The sequence below is a fragment of the Microtus oregoni genome, unplaced genomic scaffold (genome assembly GCF_018167655.1).
Source record: "Microtus oregoni isolate MIOR12 unplaced genomic scaffold, Mior012 000023F_ref0000262, whole genome shotgun sequence".
Taxonomy (NCBI): domain Eukaryota; kingdom Metazoa; phylum Chordata; class Mammalia; order Rodentia; family Cricetidae; genus Microtus; species Microtus oregoni.
The window spans coordinates 19,506,767-19,532,553 of NW_024543082.1; the positions used below are offsets into that span (position 1 = coordinate 19,506,767).

The 25,787-nt window shown below is 44.7% G+C and overlaps 1 protein-coding gene across 4 annotated transcripts in view; it reads left to right on the forward strand.

Moving 5' to 3' along the window:
• The window catches only part of Sidt1 (SID1 transmembrane family member 1), an 88,719-nt gene that overhangs the window by 12,198 nt on the left and 50,734 nt on the right, over positions 1–25,787 (forward strand). For all 4 annotated transcript variants that reach the window (XM_041673024.1, XM_041673023.1, XM_041673021.1 and 1 more), the window contains exons 2-3: positions 19,340–19,461; positions 20,474–20,644. In XM_041673024.1, the coding sequence (XP_041528958.1) occupies positions 19,340–19,461; positions 20,474–20,644 (293 nt within the window). The remainder of the gene's footprint in view (positions 1–19,339; positions 19,462–20,473; positions 20,645–25,787) is intronic.

The window sequence follows — 25,787 nt, forward strand, 5'->3', positions numbered from 1 at the left end:
CTTCCCATGCCCCCCATGCTTTTCAATTTCATGACCTCTTCTTCTTTAATTATTATACATGAGTATATGTGTGTATATATATATATATATGTATATATACACACACACATACACACATAAATACAACCTGCTGAGCCCATTTAGTGTTGCTCATGTGTATGTGTTTAGGGCTGACCACTGGGGATTAGATAACCTGCCAGGGGCTCCTCCCTTCATGAGCAGCCATCACTTGTCAATCAAATGTAGCTCCTTATCTAGGGATGCGGCCTTGTCAGGTTTGCCCCATTTATGCTGGTTTGTCAAATGGTCTTGTCATCGTGCCAGTTTTGAGATTTCAGTGGTTTTCAGGGAATCACCCAAAAGATTCCCATTACCAGTTATTATTGAGATTGATTATCTTTGCATCTTAACCTCCAGGTCAGCTGCCAGTTGTACCGAGATGTAACTCCTTGTGCTCCTTGTTGTACTTGGGATTTGGTAGCTGGCCTGGAGGGTGAGCATGGAGGTTGGCCTGGAGGTTTACCACTTAGCATGGTAAGCTTCAGTTTTGAATGTGCAGTTAAAAGGACAAGCACTTCCTCCCCCGCCCCCCATGAGAATCTGGAAGCCAGACTAGTGCAGCTAATCCTCCCTGTGACCGCCAAGGCAAGGATTCTCCAACTATTTCAGATGCACGGTTTTACCTAGTCGAGTCACGGATTACGGAATTCTCAGAATTCTTTTTATGATATCAGTCTTTATTAGTGGTCTCTGAAATACGATAAACTTTGCATTTTCTCTAGGAGATACTAAGGCTGTAGCTATTTTTTTTAATGTATCTTCTAAACATTGAACAGTGAAAATATTTTCACTTACACCTAAAGATAGTAACTGACTAAAAAGCAATAGTCTTGGGGAAAACATAGAGTTTGGGAGATGTGTCTTTATAAACACTTTCACTACCCTCAAAAACCTCTCTTTGTTTTATCAATCAAAAAAAAATGTAAAGTTGACTGTTTTCTAACTTTTGTGTTCCAGTTTGGAATGCTTCCTATAGGTCTTCCCACTGCTCAGAAGGCTTGGCTCCCAACCGCTGCGCTCCCTCTGTGCGTCCCTGCCATGTGCACGTGGCTGAACTTGACTTCCAGTCCCTTTGTTCTTTCTTGCTATCAGTCCTGCTGGGCAGCACATCAATAGTTTGTGCTGGTGTGGGTTTGTTCGGGGCTTTGCTCTTTGTTTTATCTTCACTGTTGTGATGGTCTCTTCTGAGAGCGTATTTTAAACATCTGAAACAATATGCAAAGATTTACCGCCCTGTCCCCAGCTGTGGTCTCAGCTGGCTGCTTTCGGTATCTTTTCTGCGTCCTCCCTGGCTGACTTCAGTCTGAAAGACCTGGAGGGACATATGACGCCTGGAAATCTCTTTGCTGTTGGAAGATGCCAGTGTTTCTGTCTCCTTTTCAAACAGAGCTGACCCCTTGATGTTCATATTATTACGGGGTGTCGTGCAGCAGCATCCCAGAGTATGTTGGCTGGCTCTTCATGCGCTGTTTAGCTTGGGGCCTAACAGAAGTTCCGTGTGTACACAGTAGGAGCGTGGTGCAGGAATGGCTCCTAGGCAGAGCGAATGTCCTATCTGAGTGAGAACATCTGCAGGGAGAAGTATCAACCATCTCACGAGACCGCCAGAACAGAATGCAGAATCAGTCATCCATTTCACCAGGTTTATAAAAGCAGTTTTGATAAGTGTTATATTTTTTTCTTGGAATTTTTGAAAATGGAAAAATTTAAAGTTTTTCTTAGTGAATTACTTGGCTATTTAATGGGTGGGGGAGGCACAATGAGAATATATATTGCTTAAAAATTAGAGTCAGTAGTAAGAACATCAAATTCTATTAAGTCCTCCATGTAAGATCCTTTGGCTTAGATAAGCTGGTTTCTAGGAATGTGTATAAAACTTACACAAAAGCAATAGATCTGTATTTTCAAAAAGAGTGTTTGGCACTGATGAGACGGCTCAGTGGGTAAAGGCTCTTGTGTTGAGCGTGAGAACCTGTGATCGATTCTGGGGACCCACATGTAGAAGGAGAGAATCTGCTCTCCAAGGTGGTCCCTGACCCCCACAAACTCTCTACAGCCTGTGCATGCCCAAACCGCCAAACAAATAAATCAATGTAATTAGCAATGTAAAGATGGTTTTTCATATCTGAGGAAGTAAAACTGAATGGCAGTCTTATGCAGCAGATGTACATTATATTTTAAATGCTAACTGGCCTCTAGCAGCGCTTAAATATTATCTCCATCCTTGCAAGGCAAAAGCGGGAGGATTGCTACAAATTCAAAGCCTGCCTCAGCTACAGATGGTCTTCTAGCCTAGCCAGGGATACAGAGTGAGACCCTGTTTCAAAAGTCCAGGCAAACAACACACTGTTAGTGATAAGATGAACAAAATTATTTGCTGAAGTTTTTACCCCTTCATTCCGTTTGCGTGATAACAGCAGACAAAGAAACAGATCCTATTAGGAGGAAGGACGTGGAGATTCTGATCTTGTGCAAGACTGAATAGGGCCTTTTTCAACTGACTGTTTTAACAAGCGTGGAGCTGGAGTGGAGGTGGCTTCTACCGCAAATGTAGCCCAAGGATGCTGAAAACAATCTGTCTTTACTGATAAGAAAGCTATAGTAATTCACTTCCATGTCCCGGCTGCCAGAACTGGGACATTTGCTTTCTCTTTAGATGACCGAAAAGATTTTTTAGCAGCTAATACTCAGACCAGCATTTTCAAGAACTCTCTTCAGACCCCTGCTCTTTATAGTTAGCCTCAAGGCTGGTCAGGAATGACAGCATATGTTTAGGAGAGAATTGCCATAGCAAGTGGTGCGGATCGCCTATGGTTTGGGAAATTGATCACCTGTGGTTTGGGAATATTCCAAGTGCTTTGGTAAAACATTTTATTTCTAAAAATGGTTGCAAATAAGATTATCTAGCATTATGAAGTGAATAAAAGCCGTCTCTAGCTATGGGAACTTGCAGTTTGTATCCCGGACCTGCAAGAATAATAATGAGTCAGGCAGTGGTGATGTTCAACTTTAATCCCAGCCCTTGGGAGGCAGACGCAGGGGGATCTCCGTGAGTTTGAGGCCAGCCTGGTCTACAGAGTGAGCTTCAGGACAGCCATGACTGTTACACAGAGAAACCTTGTGTGGACAACAACAACAAAATTAAAATAAAATAAAAATGAAAGCCAGAACACATGCATTCTTCCTAGTTTCTTTGACATCTTCTGTTAATAACCCGCAGTGATGTGTTGTTGCACGGGCGATGGCCAATATTGCTACATCACTGCACTCGCTGTCCACTGATCCATGGCTTACATCAGTGTCTCTCCCGTCAGTTTGAAATGTCATGATCCACTGCTGTTATCACACACAATTCTTTTTTCTCCTAAAAAAAAAAATCCCCCTGTGTCTTGACAATTATAGCTTTCTTATCTTCCCTTAAACTCCTGGAATACTGGCATATTTCCCCCAAATATCTCTAAAGTTTAACAACCCCAGAGCATCATTTTGAAAGGAGGGCCAAAGAACCTCAAAATATGTGTCTTCGGCATGCTGTCCCTCTCTTTCCAGTTAGAGGCCCTTGAGAAACAGCGGATGCAAGATCAACTGGACTCTGAAGCCTCATTCTACTTTGTAAAAGCAGGAAATGAAATCACACGGGGAATGTACCCTCCTCGTATTAAAAGAATAGGGTCTTTATCATCAAGAATGGCTAGGTGAGGCAGGAAGAATTTTGTACAAATATTGTAGACAAACCCTTCCCTTCCTATCCAGTAGTCTGTTGGAACAACTAGTTACCCAAACCCAATCACTTTCAGTTTACCTTATTCACCTCTCAGTTGGAAGTGTGTCTTCAGAACTTCATGTATCCATGAGGCCCTTCATACGTTACTGAATGCAAGGCTCTTCACACACACTGACTTTGTGTGCTTTTCTGCTACTAATCTATATACGTCCATTTAATTCTTGAACCTACCCAGGACCCCAAAATGTCAAAGGTAGATTTGGCATCTACAATTGCAACCGTTCAATGTATAGGCTTCCAGACTTACTTCCTTCACTCAGCAGCGTGCATTGAGGGTTTCCCCATATCTTTCTTGGCTTTCTTGGGCTAAACAATACTCTGTTATCTAGATAAACCACAGTCCATTTTTCTGTGGTCTCATTGAAGGACATATTGATGGCTCCCAGTTTGGGCCAATTATGAATAAAGTGGTTGTAAATATTTGTGTAGATCTAAGTGTTCAACTCAATTTGTTTTGCTTTTGTTGTTGTTGTTTGGAGGCAGGGTTTCTCTGTGTAGTCCTGGCTGCCCTGGAACTCACTCTATAAACCAGGCTGGCCTTGAATTTGGAGATCCACCAGCCTCTGCCTCCCAAGTGCTGGGATTAAAGATGGGCACCACCACCACCTGGCCAGCTCATTTTTTTTTTAAATATGTGGATGTGTGAGCTGGATCAGCCAGACTATATTTAGCTTTGAAGAATCTGTGAACATCATCTTCCAAAGTGATCACTTTGTGCTCCCCCCAGTGCAGAACAGGAGGCCCCAGGGCCCCACAGCTTCAGAACGTTTGCGGCCAGTGTTGTGAAGTCCAGTCCTCCCATAGACATGTGATGCTGCTCGTCATTTTCATGGGCAGCGAACTCAGAACATGTGCTGTTGAGCAGTTTCTAAGCTTGGCTACCATATGGTTAACGTCTTTGGTGAGGTGATGCTTTAGACCTTTCGACTATTTTTGAATTGAAAGTTTCAATTCATTATTGTTGAGCTTTATTTTGTGGATGTGAGATACCAACCCTTTGATAAAAACGTGTTTTGTAATATTTTCTTCCTACTTGTCATTTTATGTGTTTAACATTATCATCTGCAAGGCATGCATTTAAATTTTAATGGTGTACCATTTATCAACCTTTTTTGCCAAGTATCCTACTTTGATTGTTGTTGCGGGAGGTCCTTCCGCTCCTCCAGCCTATAGCCGCTGAGATACCAGCCCATTGGAGCGTGGTCTCTCTCCCTTTAAAAAAGCGGCTATAGGCTGGAGGAGTGGAAGGACCTCCCGCAACACATTGTCATATCTAAAAAGTTGTCACCAAAGCAAAAAACACCTAGGTTTTATCCTGTGTTATCTTCTGGAAGTTTTATAATTTTGCATTTTACATTTAGCTATATGATCCAAGTGACTTAATTCTTATGGAAGATATAATAAGGGTTCTATCTAGAGTAGTGGTTTTCAAGGTGTGGGTCACAACCCCTTGGGGCTGAAAGACCCTTTCCCAGGGATCACCTAAGACCATCAGAAAACACAGATATTTACATTATGATTTATAACATTAGCAAAATACAGTTCTGTAGTGTCAGTGAAATGATTTTATGGTTGGGGGTCATCACAACATGAGGAGCTGTATTAAAGTGTCACAATTTTAGGAAGGTTGAGAACCACTGCTCTGGATTACCTTGCCCACGTTGCCCAGTTGTTCCAACACTGTTTACTGCAAAAACATGACTGCGTGCCGAAAAATGCTGAACCGGCACTTGCTGCTTGGGCTCTTCCTCACCATCTTCAGCCTCCTCTTCTGCTGCCGCTACCTCTGAGTGCTAATACTCTCTAGTTTCTCTTTTTCCCCCCATGTGTCTTACTTATGTCTGTATATTCCTTCCTCATCCTTCTTGGCTTTTAAACTGTTCCTCAGCAAGATCAGCCATGGCGGTGCCCCCTCTTCTCTGGATGTGCTTTCCAGTGGGTGAGGCTTTCTTAGAGATCTTCTGTCTCACTCATCCCAGGAGATAAGTGTCGCTCCTTCTTTTTTTCCTTTTTTGGGTTTTCCGAGACAGGGTTCCTCTGGAGCTTTTGGAGCCTGTCCTGGAACTAGCTCTGTAGACCAGGCTGGCCTTGACTCACAGAGATCCCCCTGCCTCTGCCTCCCGAGTGCTGCATCACTTGGCTGTTCCTTACTTCTTCTTTCACAGTCATGGCAAATGGTTACCATACTACAGAGAGAGTCTCCCGGTTGTTGAGATTTTGCTACAGAGTTTAAATCATACCCGTGACAGAGGAGGGAAATTACGTTTTCTTTTCAGTCAGCAAGTGTCTGTGTTGATTTCATGCACTGGTACTTCCTTTCTTCAACTTGGTTATCTGTTAGGTATGCTTAGCTTCAGACGTGTAATTGGACTTGCATTTGAGGTTTTTCTCTTTTCTTCTTTTTTAAAAAAACATTTATTTATTTATTCATTTATTTATTTATTTATTTTAAGTATATACGCTCTGTTTGCATGTTCACCTACATGCCTAAAGAAGACATCAGATTCCTTTATAGATGTGAGATACTATGTGAATGTTTGGAATTGAACTCAGGACCTCTGGAAGAGCAATTAGAACTCTTAACTATTGAGCTAACTCTCTAGCTCCAGCTTTTCTCTGTTCTTACTAAGACCATCTTTTAAAACCTTAAGAAAGAGGTTTAGCCTAAGGGCTCAAAGGATCTTTTAAGTCATCCAATCTCTTCCCACTTGACATGGACGAAGACTAAAGCAAGCAAGATATTAATAACTTCTTATCCAAAATGTTGTGCTATATGTAGTGGCTTGTGTCTGCAATCCCAGCCCTTGGAGAGCTGAGGTAAGAAGTCCAAATGGCTGAGGCCACTTGGGGCTTCATATAGACACCACCCCCTCCAAAAGCAAAAAAGAAAATCATGTAATAGTTTGAAATTCAAGAATGTAACTTGAATTCTTGAGAGCATTTCTTCAGCATCTTTCCACAGAATCTTCCCACCTCCCAGAAGAGCACAGCTGCTACACTGATCCTTAACAACAAGAATAACTTCGAAATACCAAGGTCAGGCTTTCATTCGCTTCTCTTCATTACGCAACTTAAAAACCTTGTGTCTAACTTCCTGGCATTCACTGGATCATGAAGCGAGAGGCTTTGGGCCATTGTTTCCCCGCATGGATTGTTTGGACACCTCTACGAGCAGGGTAGACACAAATTCAAACTGCAAACGGCAGATTTTCTTCAGTGTTTCAGAGAACCATGGCCGGTGCCATCTGCGACTTTCTGCTGCCTCCTATAGAGCTTAGAAGGGCAGTTTTCAGCCATTCCAGGCATTACCCTTGGGCCTGGGAAGGCCTGAGAGGTTTGTTGTAGGCATGCACGCTCAGCCTGTGATTTCAGAGTAATTATTATTCCTAAGAACGAGTATTTCTAGGTCCTCACTGAACAGCTATGAAGACAAACCATAACAAACAAGCAGGACTAACCCAGTGTTTCCGTCCCTGTAGATGCTCTGCCTTGCAGACAGTGCAGCTCAAGTCTATTTTGATTAACTTCCCGGCTGGGATCATTTTATGGGTGCTGACATGGGAATGTCACAATTTTATTTTATTCTTCTCCACCACTTGATAAAAGAAACACATGTGTGTCTTCCCTCTGCTTCCACAATATCACTACCAAAAGGGAAGAATTACAGGTTTCAGAAGAAAAGCATTGTTTATTTGGGTAACAAAGGGCCGCAGTTGAGGGATAAAGAGAGCTAAACAGTGGGCAGTCCAGGCATACAGAAGTTTGGAGAGATTTATAGAGGAGTTCCAAAGTACCTGTGAGGTGTCAGGGGAATGACATGGGAGAAAGGTGACATGGGAGAGAGCAAGATTCTTAGCTAAAAGGAAAGAACCAGCTGGCTAGCACAGCTGAGAGCTTAGTGGGAAGGCTGGACCAGGGCAATGGCTCAGTCTCCAGAGCATTCATCATACAAACATGAGGTCCTGAGTTCAGACACCGAGCACAATGTAAAGGATGGGGGTAGCAGGGAGTATCTGAAAGCCCAGGGCCCAGAGGGAGCAGAAACAAGCAGATCCCGAGCTCACTGACCAGCCATTCTAGCCGATTGTTGAGCTCCAGGTTCAGTAAAAACCCATCTCAAAAAAGAAGGTGGAGAATGACAGAGGAAGACATTCAATGTTGACCTTTGGCCTCCATACCCATGTGTGTGCACCCACATGCACGAGTGCACATACACACACACACGATATTGAGTAGGTCATGAACCTGGGTTCATTTGGCATCATTTGAGACCAAAGAAGACTAAGATTCATGATATTACGGCAACCATCATGAAGAATAGGGGTTTAAGTGGGAAGCTCGGCTTGGCAAGGCCTTCCCTGTTATTAGGTGCTGTCACCACAATGTACTCTGTTGCTGTCATTGTCACCAGCACAGTATAAACTCTATCTTCATCGTGGTATCATTCGCTCAGAGTTGAAAGTACCAAGCAGATGCATCTGGCTACTGAGCATGGGCCATCATCTGCCTTTTTGACAACCTAGGTAGCCTAGGCAACCCACAAAATCCATACAACATTGTGCCATTGAAACACTCAGTGGTTTGGGATGCTGTGTTGGCTTGAAGCCGGCTCTACCACAAGTCCTTGTGGATCATGCTCAGGCGAGAACATCTGCTGGACTGTGCAGACCTAGCACAGAGAGAGATTCAGATGGCACGGAGGGGAGCTGAGGTGCCACAACCTTATCTATGACCAACTAAAGACATGGCTGTCATCTGATAGTAAGAGAAGAATCCAAGGATGATGTGTCACCTCTGCCCCAGTGTCACTGCACAATTAGAAATGATTTATGCTCTTCAACGTGGCCTTTCTAAGGTCCCTTCTGAAGAGGACTTGTAGATGGTCAGTTCCATATTATTTAGAAAGATGTCAATTTCCATGGTAATATTAACATTTACAAATACTTATTGGAAGTTATAAATGACATCCATCAAGCAGTTCTACTATAGAATAAAAGGATGATAAACATCATCTCAGCACTCTTAAAATCATAACAATTTTCTAGCAGGTTCTGTTTTCAGAGCATTAATTAAGTAGGCCTTCAAATGGTTCTAGAAGGAATTTGTCTGTAATGCAATCAGTCAGTATAGAAAAAAAATCCAGAGGATGGACCCCTGGGTTTGGTCTCAAACCATAAAATAGTTATTTTTACCTCTTTATCGCCATCACAAGACCAAGGCAAAAAGAAAGGAGCAGGGAAAATGAAGATGCGAAAAAGCCATGCGCAGATGAACAAATTTAGCTTGGTGAGAGGATGTCCAGCCAGCATGGGTGGCTGGCTCTCAAGCAGAAATGGAGCTTGGAGATGCTAAAGGCAGCGGGAAGCCACTGGAACTGAGAAACTCATGCAGAACCTGTGAGTGAGCCTGGCAGGGACAGAGAGGTGTAGCTCTTGGAGTGGGAGGGGCAGGTGGCCCATGACAGGTTTCAGTCTTCTGGACATAATTTCTTTGATGCCAGTTCCTGGGAAAATACCCAGACACCATTTCCCAAGTGTGCTCTGTAGAACAACAATTCTGGTGTTGCACGCAAAGGAGGTACCAAGTACAGGGCAACTTAGCTGCATACTGACCACCCGGCATCCATGTTTTGCTTGGGGCATTCTCTGTCGGGGGAGCCATCTAGAGGAAAATGCCCTTCCTCTGCACGAGTGGAACACAGGTACCCGACTTCTCGTGGCCCCCTTGCCATCCCGCTAGACTCTTTCTGCACATGCTCACACCCTTGGTGCAGCCAGCCAGCTCTGCCCCGCCCACTCTTCCACTTGAGAACTGAGACTGCTACAAAGCAGCTCTTGAGCAGCAGTAGGACCCACAGTGGTTCTCCAGAGGGTCGGTGGCTACAAGACAGTGACATTTGAAGCCTTTCACAGTCTTCCGATTCTCAGGATAATGCTCCAGCCTTCTTAACAAGATAGACCCCACTAGTACCAACTGTGACAGCCCTGCTTGCACCTCAAGCCCCAGACAAATGAATTTGCTCTTAATTCTTCTGCTTCTCACCTTCTCTTTTCTCCCCGCTCACCTCTGTCAACAACGGCATTCCCTTTATTTGGCCATTTTTTTCCTGTTCTGCTCCCTCCCCATTTTTCTGGCTTTTAGAAAACATCTTTCCCAAAGTCCCTTCTGTACTCTTCCCTAGATACCACCAAGTAAATTAAGTGACCTGTTGAATTAACACTCCACATACAAACCACCCATCTTCACGAAGGGAGTCTACACTGCTATCCAAACAATGCCTCACACAGAGAGGAATCAAATATTTACAGAATGAACTAAGACAGTCCCAAAGCTGCCAGCTTGCCTGCGTTGTGCAGTGTTCCTGGCCCGCCCACAGTCCCACATCTCTTAATAGCTTCCCTGAGTGCGTGGAACTGAAGCTTCTAATACAACATTTTGACCATAAATCAAATGATGAAGGCTTATAGAAATGTTTTCCTATCTAGGTTATTGATGTTATGGTGAAACCAGAATGACATGGTTTATACAGCAGTCTTCCTAGAGACAGGCTCTGGATCGAAAACATTAAGAATCTGAAAGTGGAAGAAGTAAGTGGGCCCCAAGGGATAAGCTGCTCTTTTCAATGAGATGAATGAGCGGTTCCTAGAAGCCAGGCTGTAAAAGGAAACTGAGATCCTCTGTGGGATGGCTCTTTCTCCTTTGCTATTGGGCTTGTAAGCCTGTCTCCACTCGGCAACAGATAGTCAATAGTGACTGACTGATGGCCCAGCGCTCCTCTGCATCTGAACCCAAGCATCTGTGGAGTATCTCTGCCTTCTCCTCCTCCTCCTCCTCCTCCTCCTCCTCCTCCTCCTTCTCCTCCTCCTCCTCCTCTTCTTCCTTCTCCTCCTCCTCCTCCTCCTCTTCTTCCTTCTCCTCCTCCTTCTCCTCTTCTTCCTCCTTCTCCTTCTCCTCTTCTTCCTCCTCCTCCTCCTCCTCCTCTTCCTTCTCCTCCTCCTCCTCTTCCTTCTCCTCCTCCTCCTCCTCCTCCTCCTCCTCTTCTTCCTTCTCCTCCTCCTTCTCCTTCTCCTCCTCGTCCTCCTCCTCCTCTTCCTTTCCTTCTCTCCCTCCTCCTCCTCCTCTTCCTTCTCCCCCTCCTCCTTCTCCTCCTCTTCCTTTCCTCCTCTCCTTCCTCCTCCTCCTCCTCTTCCTTTCCTCCTCTCCCTCCTCCTCCTCTTCTTCCTTCTCCTCTCCCTCCTCCTCCTTCTCCTCCTCCTCTTCCTTTCCTCTTCTTCCTTCTCCTCCTCTCCCTCCTCCTCCTTCTCCTCCTCTCCCTCCTCTTCCTTTCCTCCTCGTCCTCTTCCTTTCCTCCTCCTCCTTCTCCTCCTCCTCCTCCTCCTCCTTCTCCTTTTCCGGTTATCCTGCGGGTCAGACACACTGCCTCACACCGTCTGACACACAATTGGTGACACTACCCAGGAAAGTGAAGAGTCTGACTGTCGTGGTTCTCACGCTATATTTGAGGAGTCTAAGGCCCATCCAGAAAGTTGAAAGCAATTTGTTCAAGGCCACACAGATGTTAGTGCCATAAAAATAAATACACAAATAAAACCCAGCTCTCCACATCTTTCTTTACTGCGCCTCAAGAGTGGAAAAGATCGTTGCCAAAGCTGAACTGGGCTGGCAGACTTTTAACAAGTCCTACATAACCATCACAGGGGTCGGTTAGACGCTGAAGCACACTGTGACTGAGGCAGTGGGTCCGGCCACAGGTAAGGGAAGCGTGGCAAGGACACCCTCAGAAGGTGGTGCTTTGCCCTCTAGGAGAACAGGACTCGGGCCTGAAGGCTGCGTTACTTGGGGTTAGCCTTCTCACACAAATCACATATGAACTGTCTCAGGGGTCTTGTCTTCATCACCCAGCTGTGACCCTCCAAGAGTGTTGGTCATGTTGCTGGGCAAGCCGAGACACAAAACAGGACTAGAGAGGTTAGCCAAGCTGATGGCTGTTTTCAATTCGCCGGATCCAAAGTAGAAGTGGTTCAGGTGTTCCATCGAAGGACCTGAGGAAGGAAAGGAAACACTTGACAGATTGCCGCTTCTTCTATGAGTTCGTTTGTAGCTCTTGATTGAGCTTCTTTAAGTTTCTTTCATATAGTCAGCAACAGCAAACAGCTTAAAAACTAAAGGAGGGTAAGGTCACACAGGCCATCTACCTGGCTCTGTCTGCCCAGGGCTTCTTCAGGTCTGGGGTCCATTTTAATTTCTTATAACAACCGATGAGTACGGTCAGGATTAAAGGTGGAGTCCGGAGGAATGACTTGCTGAGTTCTGGGTTGATCCGTTGTTCCAGAAAATTATGTTGCGATCTCATAGCCAAGGAACCTGTGAGCCTGAACTTATTTGAAAGTAGATCTTGGCCTGTGTGGTCAGTTAAGATGACGTCATTAGGATGGGACCTACCCCAGGATGGCTGGGACCCCTAGAGAAGAGGAAAATGTGAACAGAAAGCAAAAAAGTATGTGAAGGTACGGAGGCGTGCAAAGTCTGCCAGCTGAGGGGAGGGGTGCAGAAAGATCATGGAGCTGTGAGCGAAGGGATGGCAAAGAAGGACTCTACCTGCATATACCTGCATCTCAGAGGGAGTAAGGCCCTGCTGCCTCCTTCACTTTGGTCTTAAGGTCCCAGAAATGGGAAAGAATAAATCCCTATTATCTGAAGCACCTGGTTTGCGATATTTTGTTGTGGTCATCCCAGGACTCGAATCTACCCATGCCGAATCCAGCCTAAGCCGCTGCTGCTACATACAAGCCAAGCTTCATCTGGGGCTCCTTTGCTCAGCGGGAAGCAAACACAAAGGCCAGAATGTCAGGCTTCTTTCTGTTATTACAAAGCACAGTAGATAAACATTCAAGTAGAGAAAAGAATGAGACAAACATTTGTGCGAAGACTCAGTGTGACACAGAGACTAGAATGCCGTTGCTTATCATCACCTTTGTCCTTTCCAGCCATCCCTTTAAGCAGCCGCTGTGTGAGACAGTCCTTCATGGCTCTCTTGCACAAAAGGGTTGGTTGAAAATTTTTCTCCTTTTTTTTCGTGATTTTAAGGATATTTGCTTAGCAAATAATATCATAAAGCTTACAATGCCTCCCTCTAGAGCTAAACAAAGACAAGCAGGTTTCTTGCCTGTTGTAAAATATTTAGACACTCTGATCGTGGGGTTCCTCTCCTGTAGAGCAACTTACTACATGCACATAGGCATCCATTTGGGCTACTCGTGTCTCGTTCAGAATACTGGGCAAGGAGCAATAATGCTAATATTGTGTGTGGTGATAGGTCTTTTATCTCCAGTGGGGACATTTTGTCTTTTCCTAGTATTGTTGAACATGGCCAATGGGGTAAAGTCTCAGATTCTTTCAAGTTTATGGATTCTAGCTTCTCATATTTGATCTTTATTCTTCTCATGTAGGTATATTTTATTAAATACATACATATATATATATATATATATATATATATACACACACACATACATACATACATATAGCATAGTTTTCCTTACCCTCAAAGTTCACCTAAAAGGAATTATGCAATGTGACTCCCTTGTCCACCTGCTCTCTCTCAGTTCATCTTTGTGAGCGTTGTCCGCACTGATCCGTATTCCTGTCATTCACTTTTCCAGTGTCTAGCCTCTTCTTGCAGTGGTGTTTTTTTTTTTGTTCCTCTGTTGCATAGCTTACTTTTGTTTCATTCGCTTGCAGTGAACCTTCTTATTCAAGATTTCATGTGTGGGTGTGTGTGCACTTGTGTTGGAGTTCTTGTCTATAAACTTAGGAGTGGGAAGATAATTCATCTTCAACTCTGATTCCTATTTTCGACTTGCTTCATGAAGTGGTTGTTATGGTACAACACTTTTATTAGCAGCATGCAAGAGTTCCTGACTTTCTCAATAGCCTTGCAAGCCCGATAAGGGCATACATTTGAGACTTTGTCTCTATGAGGAGTCTAAAGTGCTGAATGTGTTTTCGTATGTTTTTAGGGCATTCTTCCTTCTTTAGAAGCTGCTTACATCCTTTCTTAGTCAGTGTTCTATTACTGTGAAGAAACATCATGACCACGGCAATTCTTATAAAGGAAAGCATTTAACTGGGGCTGGCTTACAGTTCGGAGGTTTAGTTCTTTGTCATCATGGCAGCATGCAGGCAGACAAGGTGTTGGGGAGGAGCAGAGAGTTAGGTATCTGGACCCAAAGGCAGTAGAAAGACAGAGAGAAATGGACTGGGCTTGAGCATTTGAAACTCCAAAGTCTATCCAACAAGGCCACACCTACTCCAACAAGGACACCTTTCCTAACCTCTGTCATTTAACAACATTCCATAATAACCAAGAATTCAAATAAATGAACCTATACTATGGGGTCATTTCTATTCAAAACACCACACAACTTTGCTCCAATTTTCCATTGCTTGGGGGTTTTGTTTACTACAAGTTCTTTATCTATTTAAAATACCAGTCTGTTGCCAATGTACATGTATGTCCTAGCATGCAGCTATCTCGTCGCATCATGTATGGTTCTTCTATAACATCTTGGTTTTCTAGTGGAATAATATAAGATTCACAGTGGTGCTTGCCGGAGTGGATGATTTAAAACAGTGCAGGCAGTATATTCTAACCAAGCATTTGTGGCAGCTGAGTTGCTGACATGCTTCTTCAGCACCTGAGTATCTTTGGCAAAGTCACAGAACCTCTGTGTCTCAGGATTCTCAGTTATAAGTGACACAGCTGGATAGATGGTCTCCCTGTCATCTGCCCAGACAGATGTTTTCTAACACTGAACATAAAAATTGTACATACCAGTGAGGCAATAGCAGAGTTTGTGTGGAAGAGCCGCCTCCATTGATTCAAAAGTGACTAGCCTGCCTCTAGTCTTAGCTGACTTACCCATTGGGGAGGCATTGTGTGAGCCCACAGCTCATTACCACACTCTGATGAGCTGCCATGCCTTCTTTGTGGAAAGGTTTCCTTTGGTATATCCTCAGTCCCTACTGGGGCTCCTGGGTCAGTGTCTGCAAGCAGACCCTGCTCATTCATTTCCCAGCTGCCCAGATCCAAATAATCACATAGAAACTATATTATATTAATTATAACACTTTTTGGCCAATGGCTCAAGCTTATTACTAGCTAGCTTTTATCTCTTAAATTAACCCATTTCTATTCATTTGTGTATCACCACAAGGCTGTGGCTTACCAGTAAGCTTCTAGCGTCCTTCTCCTTTGGCAGCTACATGGTGTCTCCCTGACTCCATCTACTCTCTCTATATATCTCTGTTTGGATTTCCCACCTGGCTTTATTCTGTCCTGCCATAAGCCGAAGGAGCTTCTTTATTGACCAATGGTAATAAAACATTCACAACATACAAAGGGGAATCCCATATCAAGTGTCTATGCTCGGTGACTATTGGGAACATGGATGGAAAGGGAGAAAAGAAGAATGGGAGTAGCTGAACACCAGCAGATAAAACCTGGTGAGCACGACAGAGTTGGCGAAGCAGTTACACATTAGCAAAGGGACTATCCACAAACACTCTATAGCCGTTTTACAAGTAGAACCTGATGTTCAAGGTCGGAGGGGCATACACTGGTATGTTTAATGATGGAAGCCAACAGCCTCTATATCTGAACCTGAGATTTCGTGCAATAGAGCTGCAGTTTCATTACTTTAGCAAAAAGAAAGTCAAATTAGAATTAAACTCACTTGTATCCTTTATATGCAAGAAAAATGTACCACCTCCAAATTTGAGCTTTTCCCTGCTGACATAGATGATTAAAAAGGGGGTCTCAGAGCTTTCATAAACATGATCTATATACTACCAGAGGCAAAAATACTTGTACAATTCTCCTGCTTATAATGTGATTCTATGCTTGTAGCAAATACAGGAAGAAACACAATCTCTGTAATAAAAGTACTCTTTTTGTCATGGAAACAAGTGGAAGCAGAAGGGGAAAATGGTAGGCTTTGAGAATGCTCTATTCCAAGGTGTCGGGGTCCATTCAGCATGGTCAGTATCTACCCTTCACTGGGCTTTATCTTCACACAGCCTACTTCCCTGCAGTAGGCATAATCCAATTTTCTCAGCTGCTCATTAGCTTTCAGAAAGGCAGAACAGATTTTGAGCAAGGCTCTTGATCCTCTCCTCTGGGTATATATTATCTGCTCGTCTGGCAAGGCTGCCCAGTGTCGCGCAACTCCCACTCTGTTATCTTTTGTGCAATTTATTATGTCAGTATCTCTGAGTTTGTTTTTATCACGGCTGGTAAGGCCATTATTAAATAATGGAGAAAAGTAAGTGGATTACGAAAGCTAGACCAGGAAGATCAGGACTTGGAGATGGTTGAGCGCTGAGGGGCATAATACAGCCATGATGCATCTGTTGTGCTGGACACTTAGTCCCAACAACAGCGTCCAGGCTGCTGTAGCAATGCTGAGCTCATTGTCGGGGATCTCACCATGACACATAGGCTCATGCGGTAGATCAGTAGATGGCTTTGGAATGTATACCTCCAAAGGGTAGGCCCCAGGCCACATACTTCAGCCGCCCACCAGTATTTGCTAGAAATGTATGGTCTTAGACTTGTTCTTGATCAGCTGGATCAGAAACCTCCCTCAGATGAGAGGAGGCTAGAATTGCTGCCTTACAATGAAGTGTGAAAATTCAATTTCTAAAACAATTGAAAAGCTACAAACACCACATAAATATCAGATAAATTAAAAGAGTTAAAATGGTAGTTAGTGAGGTCATACTGCTTACATTTTTTAAAGATTTATTAATTTTTAAATGTGTTTATATGTTTCTCTATATGTATGTGTACCATGTGCATGCCTGGTGCCCTTGGAAGCCAGAAGAGGGCATTAGATCCCCAGTAAAGTTACAGACAGTTGAGAGCTGCCATATGGATGCTGGGAACCAAACCTGGGTCCTCTACAAGAGCATCAAGTGCTCTTAACTGCTGAGCATATCTCTAGCCCTGTTTATGGATTCCGTTAAGGAGGCTCTAATCTCTTAGAGATATTCCTTAAGCTATTTGATGATTAAGTAATGCGTGTGTGTGTGTGTGTGTGTGTGTTTCAGAATACAGTGAAGGAATGTGTGGAAATAGAAAGCATGAATAAAATAAAATACATTTGTCAGTAGTTATCAAAGCTGAATGATTCATAACTATTTATTATAGTTTCCTTGTTATATTAGAAGGAGGGACTGCTTGTTCGTCCAGGCCACCCAGCTAGCTTAGCCCCAAAATAACAACACAGAAATTGTATTCATTAAAACACTGCTTGGCCCATTAGCTCTCATTAGTTTCTTATTGGCTAATTCTTACATCTTAATTTAACCCATTTCTAGTAATCTGTATATCGCCATGTGGCAGTGGCTTACTGGGAAAGATTCAGCATGTCTGACTCTGGCGGTTCTATGGCAGCTCTCTCTCTGCCCCTTTTTCTCCCAGCATTCAGTCTGTCTTTCCTGCCTACCTAAATTCTGCCCTATCAAAAGGCCCAAAGCAGTTTCTTTATTAACCAATGAAAGCAACACAAAGACAGAAGGACCTCCTACACCATTGTTACTTTGGCATAAGACTGAAAATTTTTCAGAGCCATTGAAGGTCTTTGACATGGAGAATGACAGATGACACTGACAACGTAAGGAATACAGCACTGAAGGAATCAATAGGAGGCTGTCGAGAGGGCCTTGAGGGCTGAGCTTAGCATCGGCAGGGAGGGAGGCCTGGAGAAGAACCGAATGAAGGAGTTAGAAGTGGCAGAAGTAGGGACCAAGCAGGACTCTCGGGTTTCAAGCTTAGATGAATAGCTGCATGATGGAGCCATTCATTAAAATAAGTAAATAAAATAAAATTAGGAGTGAAAGGAGTGGGAGATTCCATGCAGCCATGTGGCGTTTGAGAGGCCTGTGGGAGTCCCAGAGTTTAACAAAGAAGAGGGCTGCCCTAGAAGTACAGCATCAGCTGTAACCCAATTTCCATGGAAACAGTGTAGGCACAGAAAATGCTCCCTCAGGAACAAGCACTTCTTATCAAATTAATAAATTACTCTTCCCCTGTGCTAACATTAACAATGTGAAGCCGTGGCTTGATTGGGGAGAATCCAGGGAACTAAGCACTGGATGCAATGCGCAGGCTAGCCTGTTTCCTCTCAGCCTGCGCTTGGAATGTGGCAGGTCTGCAAGATTCAACTTGGGACTTGCTTTTTTATTTTTCCAGTCTCTGTCTCTCTGTCTGTCTGTCTCTGTGTGTTTCTGTCTCTCTCTGTGTCTCTGTCTTTCTCTCCCTGTCTCTCTCTGTCTCTCTCCCTATCTCTCTCTGTGTCTCTGTCTCTGTCTGTCTGTCTCTCTCTCCCTGTGTGTATGTGTGTGTGTGCACATGTTTGTATCTGGAGGCCTGGAGGTTGTAGATGAGAGACAGCCTTCATATCTCATCCAGTTTATTCACTGAGGCGGCATCAAATGGAAAACTGACTTAGCTAGTCTCTCTAGCCAGCTTGCCCCAAGGTCTCCTGTCTCCATCTCCTAAAGGAAACTTGGTCCACCCAGGATTTTACTTGGATCCTGAGGTTGCTTAGCCACTGAACTACCTGACGAGCCATTTGACTGGCCCCCTGATAAAGAAACTTTCAAGAGGACATAAAGGCAATAATACATTCATACGTAAAAATGTCAGGTTTTATTTTTTTTCTTTTACTCTTCTGTATTTTTCTTTATCATCTTCTGTATTTTATATGGTACTGTAAGAGTCTTAAGGAAAACACCAAAACCTCAGAATCAGACTTAGCTTCCCATCTTCAGCAAGATGGAGACTCGCTCCGTGTGCTGTGTGCTCTCAGGCAGAGCGGCATGCTGCTGGTGTAGAAGGGCTTGTTAGAGACTTAGCCTGGAGCAGGCAGGACTCAGCCCTACAGGGCTTGCTGCAGTTGGATGGGAAGCAGCAGCCCATCTCTTAGGCTATTAACAAAAAAGGAAACAAAATGATCAGAATGATTTACCATACCCAGTTCGCCATCAGCTGGGAGTTTTGGAGACTGTGAGGCAGTTTGGGAAATGTTTGTGATTTTGATTGTATTTGTATTTATAGTTTCTTATTTATAAATTTCTTATAAATTTATAAATTTCTTATTTATAAATAAGAAAAGAGTCCATTGAGATGATTTTTATCCCCTCCTGGAGCTATTCTTAGAGCCTTAAGCTGACTGCTCAGCCCCCGCTCCTCAGCTTACTATTTGAAGGCCCCATAATTGGTCTCATCCGAGCATAATCGAATCAGAGTTTTATGCAAACTGTGTCCAGGCATCAATTATTAGGATCTCCGAGGGCAACTTCAATGTGTGGTGGGGGTTGAGGCCCTCTCTGGATAGCCTATGAAGAGTCGAGGACAACTGGGGCGTTTGGGTCGCCTGTCATGAGCAGAAACGTCGGGAATCAACGAGCTTGCGTTCGCCCGCCTCACAGGTGACAGCGGTGCGGGTGCATGTGAACAGCTCCTCTGAGAACCTGGACTACCCAGTCCTCGTCGTGGTCCGCCAGCAGAAAGCAGTGCTGTCCTGGCAGGTTCCTCTGCTCTTCCAAGGACTGTAAGTAGCATCACTACAGTTGTCATTCTTCAATGTCCTTAGACTTAGATGGGGTTTTAATTATTATTATTATTACTACTACTATTACTTTGCTTTCTTTTGTCTTAGCCGGAAGAGAACTCAGACGTGGAAATGTCAGATTAGTGCACCCCAAATGCAAGCAATGAATGCCTGCACCAGACTGCTCGGTGCTATGCATTTCCATTCTCTCTGGATTTCAGATCAAGCATTCCGTCTAGATTCTCAGCACCTGGGAGAATTTATGCTACTTAAAATATATCATAACATTCTACTCCCACCCCCCCCCATTTGGAAAATGGATCCTTCCATATCCATAGTGGGTTAGGCCCGGCAGTCCATATATGAGCAGCACCAAACCCATTCTTCAGAATGCCTCTCTTACCTGTGTCCTTCAGACAGCAGTGCCCACAGGGCAGAGCCAAGTTTGGGAAGACACCATGAAGAATAACAGGAGTCCCTGTCCTCGTAGAGGAGATGATTTTGTCCCTAATTTGCCAAGAAAAGTTCAAGGAGGCATTGTTGCCTCTATACAGAGTCCAGAAAGCGTAGAGAAGTGAGCACCTACTGAGGTGCTATGATGTGGGTATTTTAAGGTTCAGGAATTTGAGGGTTAAGTACTAATTCTGATAGTTTTGACTTGAAATCAGTGAAATTGGAGAGAGAGAGAGAGAGAGAGAGAGAGAGAGGAGCCTTTATTGGTTGTTTAACAAGGAGAGTTCCTCTCGTGAATTTTGGTGCTTTTCATTGAATAACTTGGGGTGTCTGGCTTAATGCGATGTAAAACTTCTAAGTAAACTGGCCAGGACATAGCAGTCCCTATGTCCCTGTCAGATAACAGATGCCAACAACAGGTGCCCTAGGTTTGCTGTCCACAGATCTAGCCTGAAATTGGACTTCAAGCCAGGTTAGAGAGGAGTGGAGTAAGGTATCGTTCTCCCTGGCCCTGTTCACTGCATCTCCTTGCTGATGCTGTCCACACCCACCTCTGCAGATACCAGCGGAGCTACAACTACCAGGAAGTCAGTCGCACTCTTTGTCCATCGAAAGCAACCAATGAGACGGGCCCTCTGCAGCAACTGATCTTTGTAGATGTAGCATCCATGGCTCCCCACGGTGCCCACTACCAGCTGCTGGTCACCAAAATCAAACACTTCCAGCTCCGGTAAGCAAGTGCACATGGTTCTTTGCTTTCTGCTGCTTTGCCTGCAGATATTCAGCATAGCAGCCATCTTTAAAGATGAGCTGGGCAGGGCTTCAACAGAGAGCTCAACTTGAACCTTCAGGGAAGACTTGCCTTTGCCAGTGGTACCTTTGATCTGTTGCTGTCAGCTGGCTTTGACCTCTGTGAATTGCAGTGCTGATATTTAGTGAGGTAATTTGGTCCCCAGGGAAAGAACACCGTGAAATGGAAGTCATTGGGTCGCAGCTCTGTGCAAGTGTTAATGAATGACTTGCAAATCTATTCTGCCACGTTTGTTTTCTGTTTTCACTTCGGGTAATATGACATTGGGTCATCAAACAGACCTTGCGGACAGAAGGAAACACAGAGTTAGGAGAGCTTGGATGCAGTGAAGATTAGCCTGAAAAGAGGCGGTGGCTGAGCTATGTGTGTTTTCTTCCCTTCTCGATTCACTAACTTGGCCAGGGACCCAGAAACCCAGAGGCTGGTGGTCATGGGGTCCAGATGAGGGCTGTGGTAAGAACTGGGCTCCAACTATGGAGAATTAACTCTGACATGGCAGTTTCTGCCACACAGTTCGGAATGGCAGCCTAGAATCATACAGAACACATTTCGCTGATGTCCAGAGGCTTCTGTTGGTCTTAGCTGAGACCAGGGTCTGCCTGTGCTGCCAGGCTGGCCTTGGACGTTTAGGCTCAAGCCGTCCTCATATCTCTGCCTCCTAAGAAGCTGTGACTAGGGGTATGCATCACTGCACCCAACTCTGAGGTCCAGAGATGCTGTCCATGTCCAAATTCACAAAGACAGAAAAGCAAAATCAAGCCTGAATTCTGCTCCTGGCTTCCTCTTCTAAGTTCTTCTCCTCATAACACATTCTTTCTTCTTTCTGCTTAAATCCATCCTCCCTAAATATGCTTCTCCATTGCACAAGGCACTTATCTATTCACATCCAGATTTTAAAATAAGACGCTTCTGCCTCTAAGTATTCCTCCCGCTCCTGTCACACACACACACACACACACACACACAAACACCATCTTCCCAGCAGCTCCCAGCGATGGACCACTCTGTGTCCCTAGAGGTCACAGTTGTAGGCAGGAAGCAGTGGGAGGGGGATGCTGTAGGAACAGGCGGTCACTGGATCGTGGGGTAGGAGGGACATGGTAGGACATTGAGAACTCAGTTGTCCACATGCGCCATTCATTGTGTGAGAAGCGGACTGCAGGAGGCAGTGTTGGCTGCAGAGGCATTAGGAGGCTGCTGTGATGGCCAAGGTGAAAGGGAGAAGGGGTCTTGAAGAGTGTAAAAGAGCTGAAATACACAAAATTTGAATGAATCTGAAGATGAGGGGAAATGGGCAGGTCAAAAACGACTGACTATGTCAGCCTCTGGTCACCGTGCATGTCCTTTCTCATGATGCATCAGATCTCAATCACACCGTGCCCAGCTATGCAAAGACCTGAGATGGTAGACAGGGGATTCGTCCCAAATCTTTACTCAGAAGGCACAGTTTGCCTTATTGTGCATGCGCCCAAAAGTAATTCAGGCCTGATTGGACACCCCTATGTTCACACTCAGAGTTATCTAGAGTAAAATTAAATAGAAACTATCCACTCTGGATGATCATTAAGGGGAGGAGGAACGTACTCTTTTGTTTGGAGGAGAGTGTGCACCCAACTCCATGCAGGAACAGGGTCTTAAACTAAAAGGGTACCGGATGCATTGTTAGGAGAGGGTGACATAGTCCAGACCAAGTGGAGTCCCGGGCTGCTTATCTATTCCCTACTGCAATAGAGCCTCAAGATAAGTGAGGTAAAACAGAAGGGAAGCATTCTTCAGCAGAGATGTGTGCTTTGGTACCAGAGCGCACTTCTCCACCTCTCCCCATTACAGTGACAGGAGGTACAGTTACCCAGCATGCATTCCTCCTCTCTCCATTGCTCGGGCTGCTGTGCTCTCTAAACCCCAGGTGTCTCGGCAAAGTCCTGGCGAAAGGACAAAATAAAGAGGGGACAGCAGGGATCTTCTCTAGCTAGGAAGCTGAAAGATGACCTGCAGGCTATTAAGGAATTGACCCAGATAAAACAAAGGAAAATTCTCTGCTGGAACTCTCGAGAATGCTGAAAGGGAACTGGGCAAACTAGCCGAGATGAAGAGCCGTGAGTCAGAGGAGGGACAGAGGAACAGCTTCCCCAAGGAGAGTGGACTCTGAGCGGGGTGGAGGCTCATCTGCACACAGCTCTGCTAAGGCCTGGGACCTACTGGCGATGAAGATGAGGGTAGCCAGCAGGAAGTGGTAAAGGATGATAAAAGAGTCTGAGCAGCAAAGAACGACAACCAGTGCCAATGTGAAGAGACTTCGAAGCATCTTGAGGAATTTAGCGATCTCATCTCTTTTATTATTATTATATCATCATCATCCTAGATGTGTCTGTATGATCAAACCTTTATCCTATCATGGTGGTATATGCCTGTAATTCTAGCACTTGGGAAGTAAAGGCAGCTCTGTGGGCGCTGGAAGCTGCGAACAGAAATCCAACTACCACCCTAGAGAGCTGGCACGCTTTTTGTCTGTGCTTATCAGTCCACATGGAGACCCTCAGACCACCCCCTAGTGGGCTGGTACCCAAAAGGCTATTGGCTGAATGAATTCCCATAACACGCACTCCAACAAAACTACACCTCCTATTAGTGCCACTCCCTGTAAGATTATAGGAGGGGGCACAATTACACTACAGAAGCACCTAAGGGTGCTTACTACTCTTCGGGGGGGGGGCAAGGTTTGATTCCCATACTCAACATGGTGGCTTACAACCACCTGTGACTTTAGTGACTATTCCAGGGACTCTGACACTCTCTTTAGGCCTCTGGAGGCACCTACACCTATGATGCAAACCCACACAGTCACATACACACATAAATTAAAATTAATCTTTAAAAATTTCCAACATGGAGGCTTGAAGCTCCACCCCCAACTGAGGAGCTGTTGGCTGTTACAGAAGGGAAAGTCACTTGTCTCTGAGGGGTGGCCACTAGCAGGCTGCCCACGCCCCAGTGGCTATCCCCACAGCCGTGTGCTGGCCGGCATTACTTAGTATTCTTGGCGGGCTAGTTTTAAAAAAAAAAAACAAAACTTAAAACTGGAAGGGAGATCTATTGGGGAGGAGACAGGGATTGAAGGGAAAGAGTGAGGGTCAGGCATTTAACACACATTGTTCACAGCTACAAAACTGTCAAAGGATAAAAGAGTTAGAAAAATGAGGTGGATGCAATAGAGAAACACACTAACACTGACTGACCTCTGGTCTCCCATGTGTGGGGATACACAGGACATGTACACACACACACACAGAGAGAGAGAGAGAGAGAGAGAGAGAGAGAGAAGGGAGGAAAGGAGGGAGGGAGGGAAGGAGGGAGGGAGGGAAGGAGGGAGAGAGAGAGTGAGGAGAGCAGAGGAAGAACTTGGTTTGACTAGTCTGTCAGTTATTTGGAACTGATGAAGACAGGAAACTATTAAGTGAAGGTGCAGGAAGGTAAAGTCGATTCATTAGAGAGTTGATATTTGTAGACGCAAAGTCCCAGAAAAAGGAAGAAAGAGCAGGGTGCAGGTATGTGGGGGGAGACTGCACACACCAGGAGGATGAAGTCTGGAGGGTGAGAGATAGCAGGAGGGCTGGAGGAAGGACTGTGGGGTGGTCGGAAGGGAGCTCACAACAGTCGGCAGTGGGCAAGCAGCAGACCACAGGGAATGGGGAGTCCACAGTGCCGAGTAATAATACAACCACATTTCCTTCTGCAAACGAAGTGGGTGTGGAAGAGCCACTGTCCCTGACAAGAGCTCACCATAGGAGCCGTGTAGGGTCCTGTGACTACTATGGCCCCTCACTCAAAACTACGAACCTTTGTCTCTGCTCGCCATCCTCTCATCTTTCCTTCCTTCTTTATTACTCTTCTGTAAGTCTTTATTGTTTCTTTTTCCATCCCTCAAGCACCCTTCTGCTTCTACTTTCCCCGTCGTCCATCTCTAAATCTCCTCAGTTGACTCTCATGTGTCTTTCTTTCCCCTTCCCCGGCTTCCTTTAACAGCTAAAGCAGGGGAACAAAGCTAGGTTTTAGTCTCTTGCCTTAAGCATTTGCTTCCTGTGTTTCAGTTTCGAAACAAACGCATTGAAACTTGGCTGCTTCTTGCTGTACCATTAAAGGTGCAGTGGATTTCAGTTAGCTTTGTGCTGTTGAGTGGGGAAGGCCTTTGATAAACCACAGCTTGCTGGCCTCCATCAGGGCCATGACAGCCGATACTGTTCCATCCCCAACCACACACTGTTTATTTTGTAGCTACTGTTAACGCCACATAACCCAGAAGGCTTAAATGTTACTGTCTTAAAGACAATAAAACTTAAGGAACCAAAACAAACAAAACCTAAAACCCATAGAAAGTCTATGTTGAATTAGTATTCCAATTGGCTCAGTTCAGAGGCCAGACCAATGACAGCCATTATCTTTATAAACAGTACTCAAATTTTATGACTTCTAAGGAATGCCTCTTATTATGGGCACCTTGCATACGTGTCTTGACTGCCATTTCTAGAGAAATGGTTAAGTTTTAAACTATTTAATTTTTCCCAGTGTAAATTTAAATCTTTATTTAGGTTTGCATTTCATAGCATACGGAATGAGGGTTTTTGTTTTTGTTTTGTTGTTTTGTTTTCAACCTGCATGGGACCAAACTAGACCCTCTGAATGTGGGTGACAGTTATGTGACTTGATCTGTTGGGAAGGAGCTCTGGCAATTGCACCAGGACCTATCCTGGGTGCATGAACTGGCTTTTTGGAGCCCATTCCCTATGGTGGGATCCCTTGCTCAACCTTGATAAGGGGGCGGGGAGGGGGAGGGCTTGATTCTGCCTCAAGTTGGTATACCAGACCTTGTTGACTCCCCAAGGAAGGCCTTATCTCCTGTGAGGAGTCGATGGGGAGATGGGAAGGGAGAGGTGGGGGACAGGAGAAGGGGAGAAAGAGGGAACTGGGATTGGTATATAAAAGTGAAAAGTAAAATATTTTCAATAAAAAGTCATTTAATTTTTATAAAAAGGAAAATTGGGAGTGGGAAGAAAGTCTTCAGAGA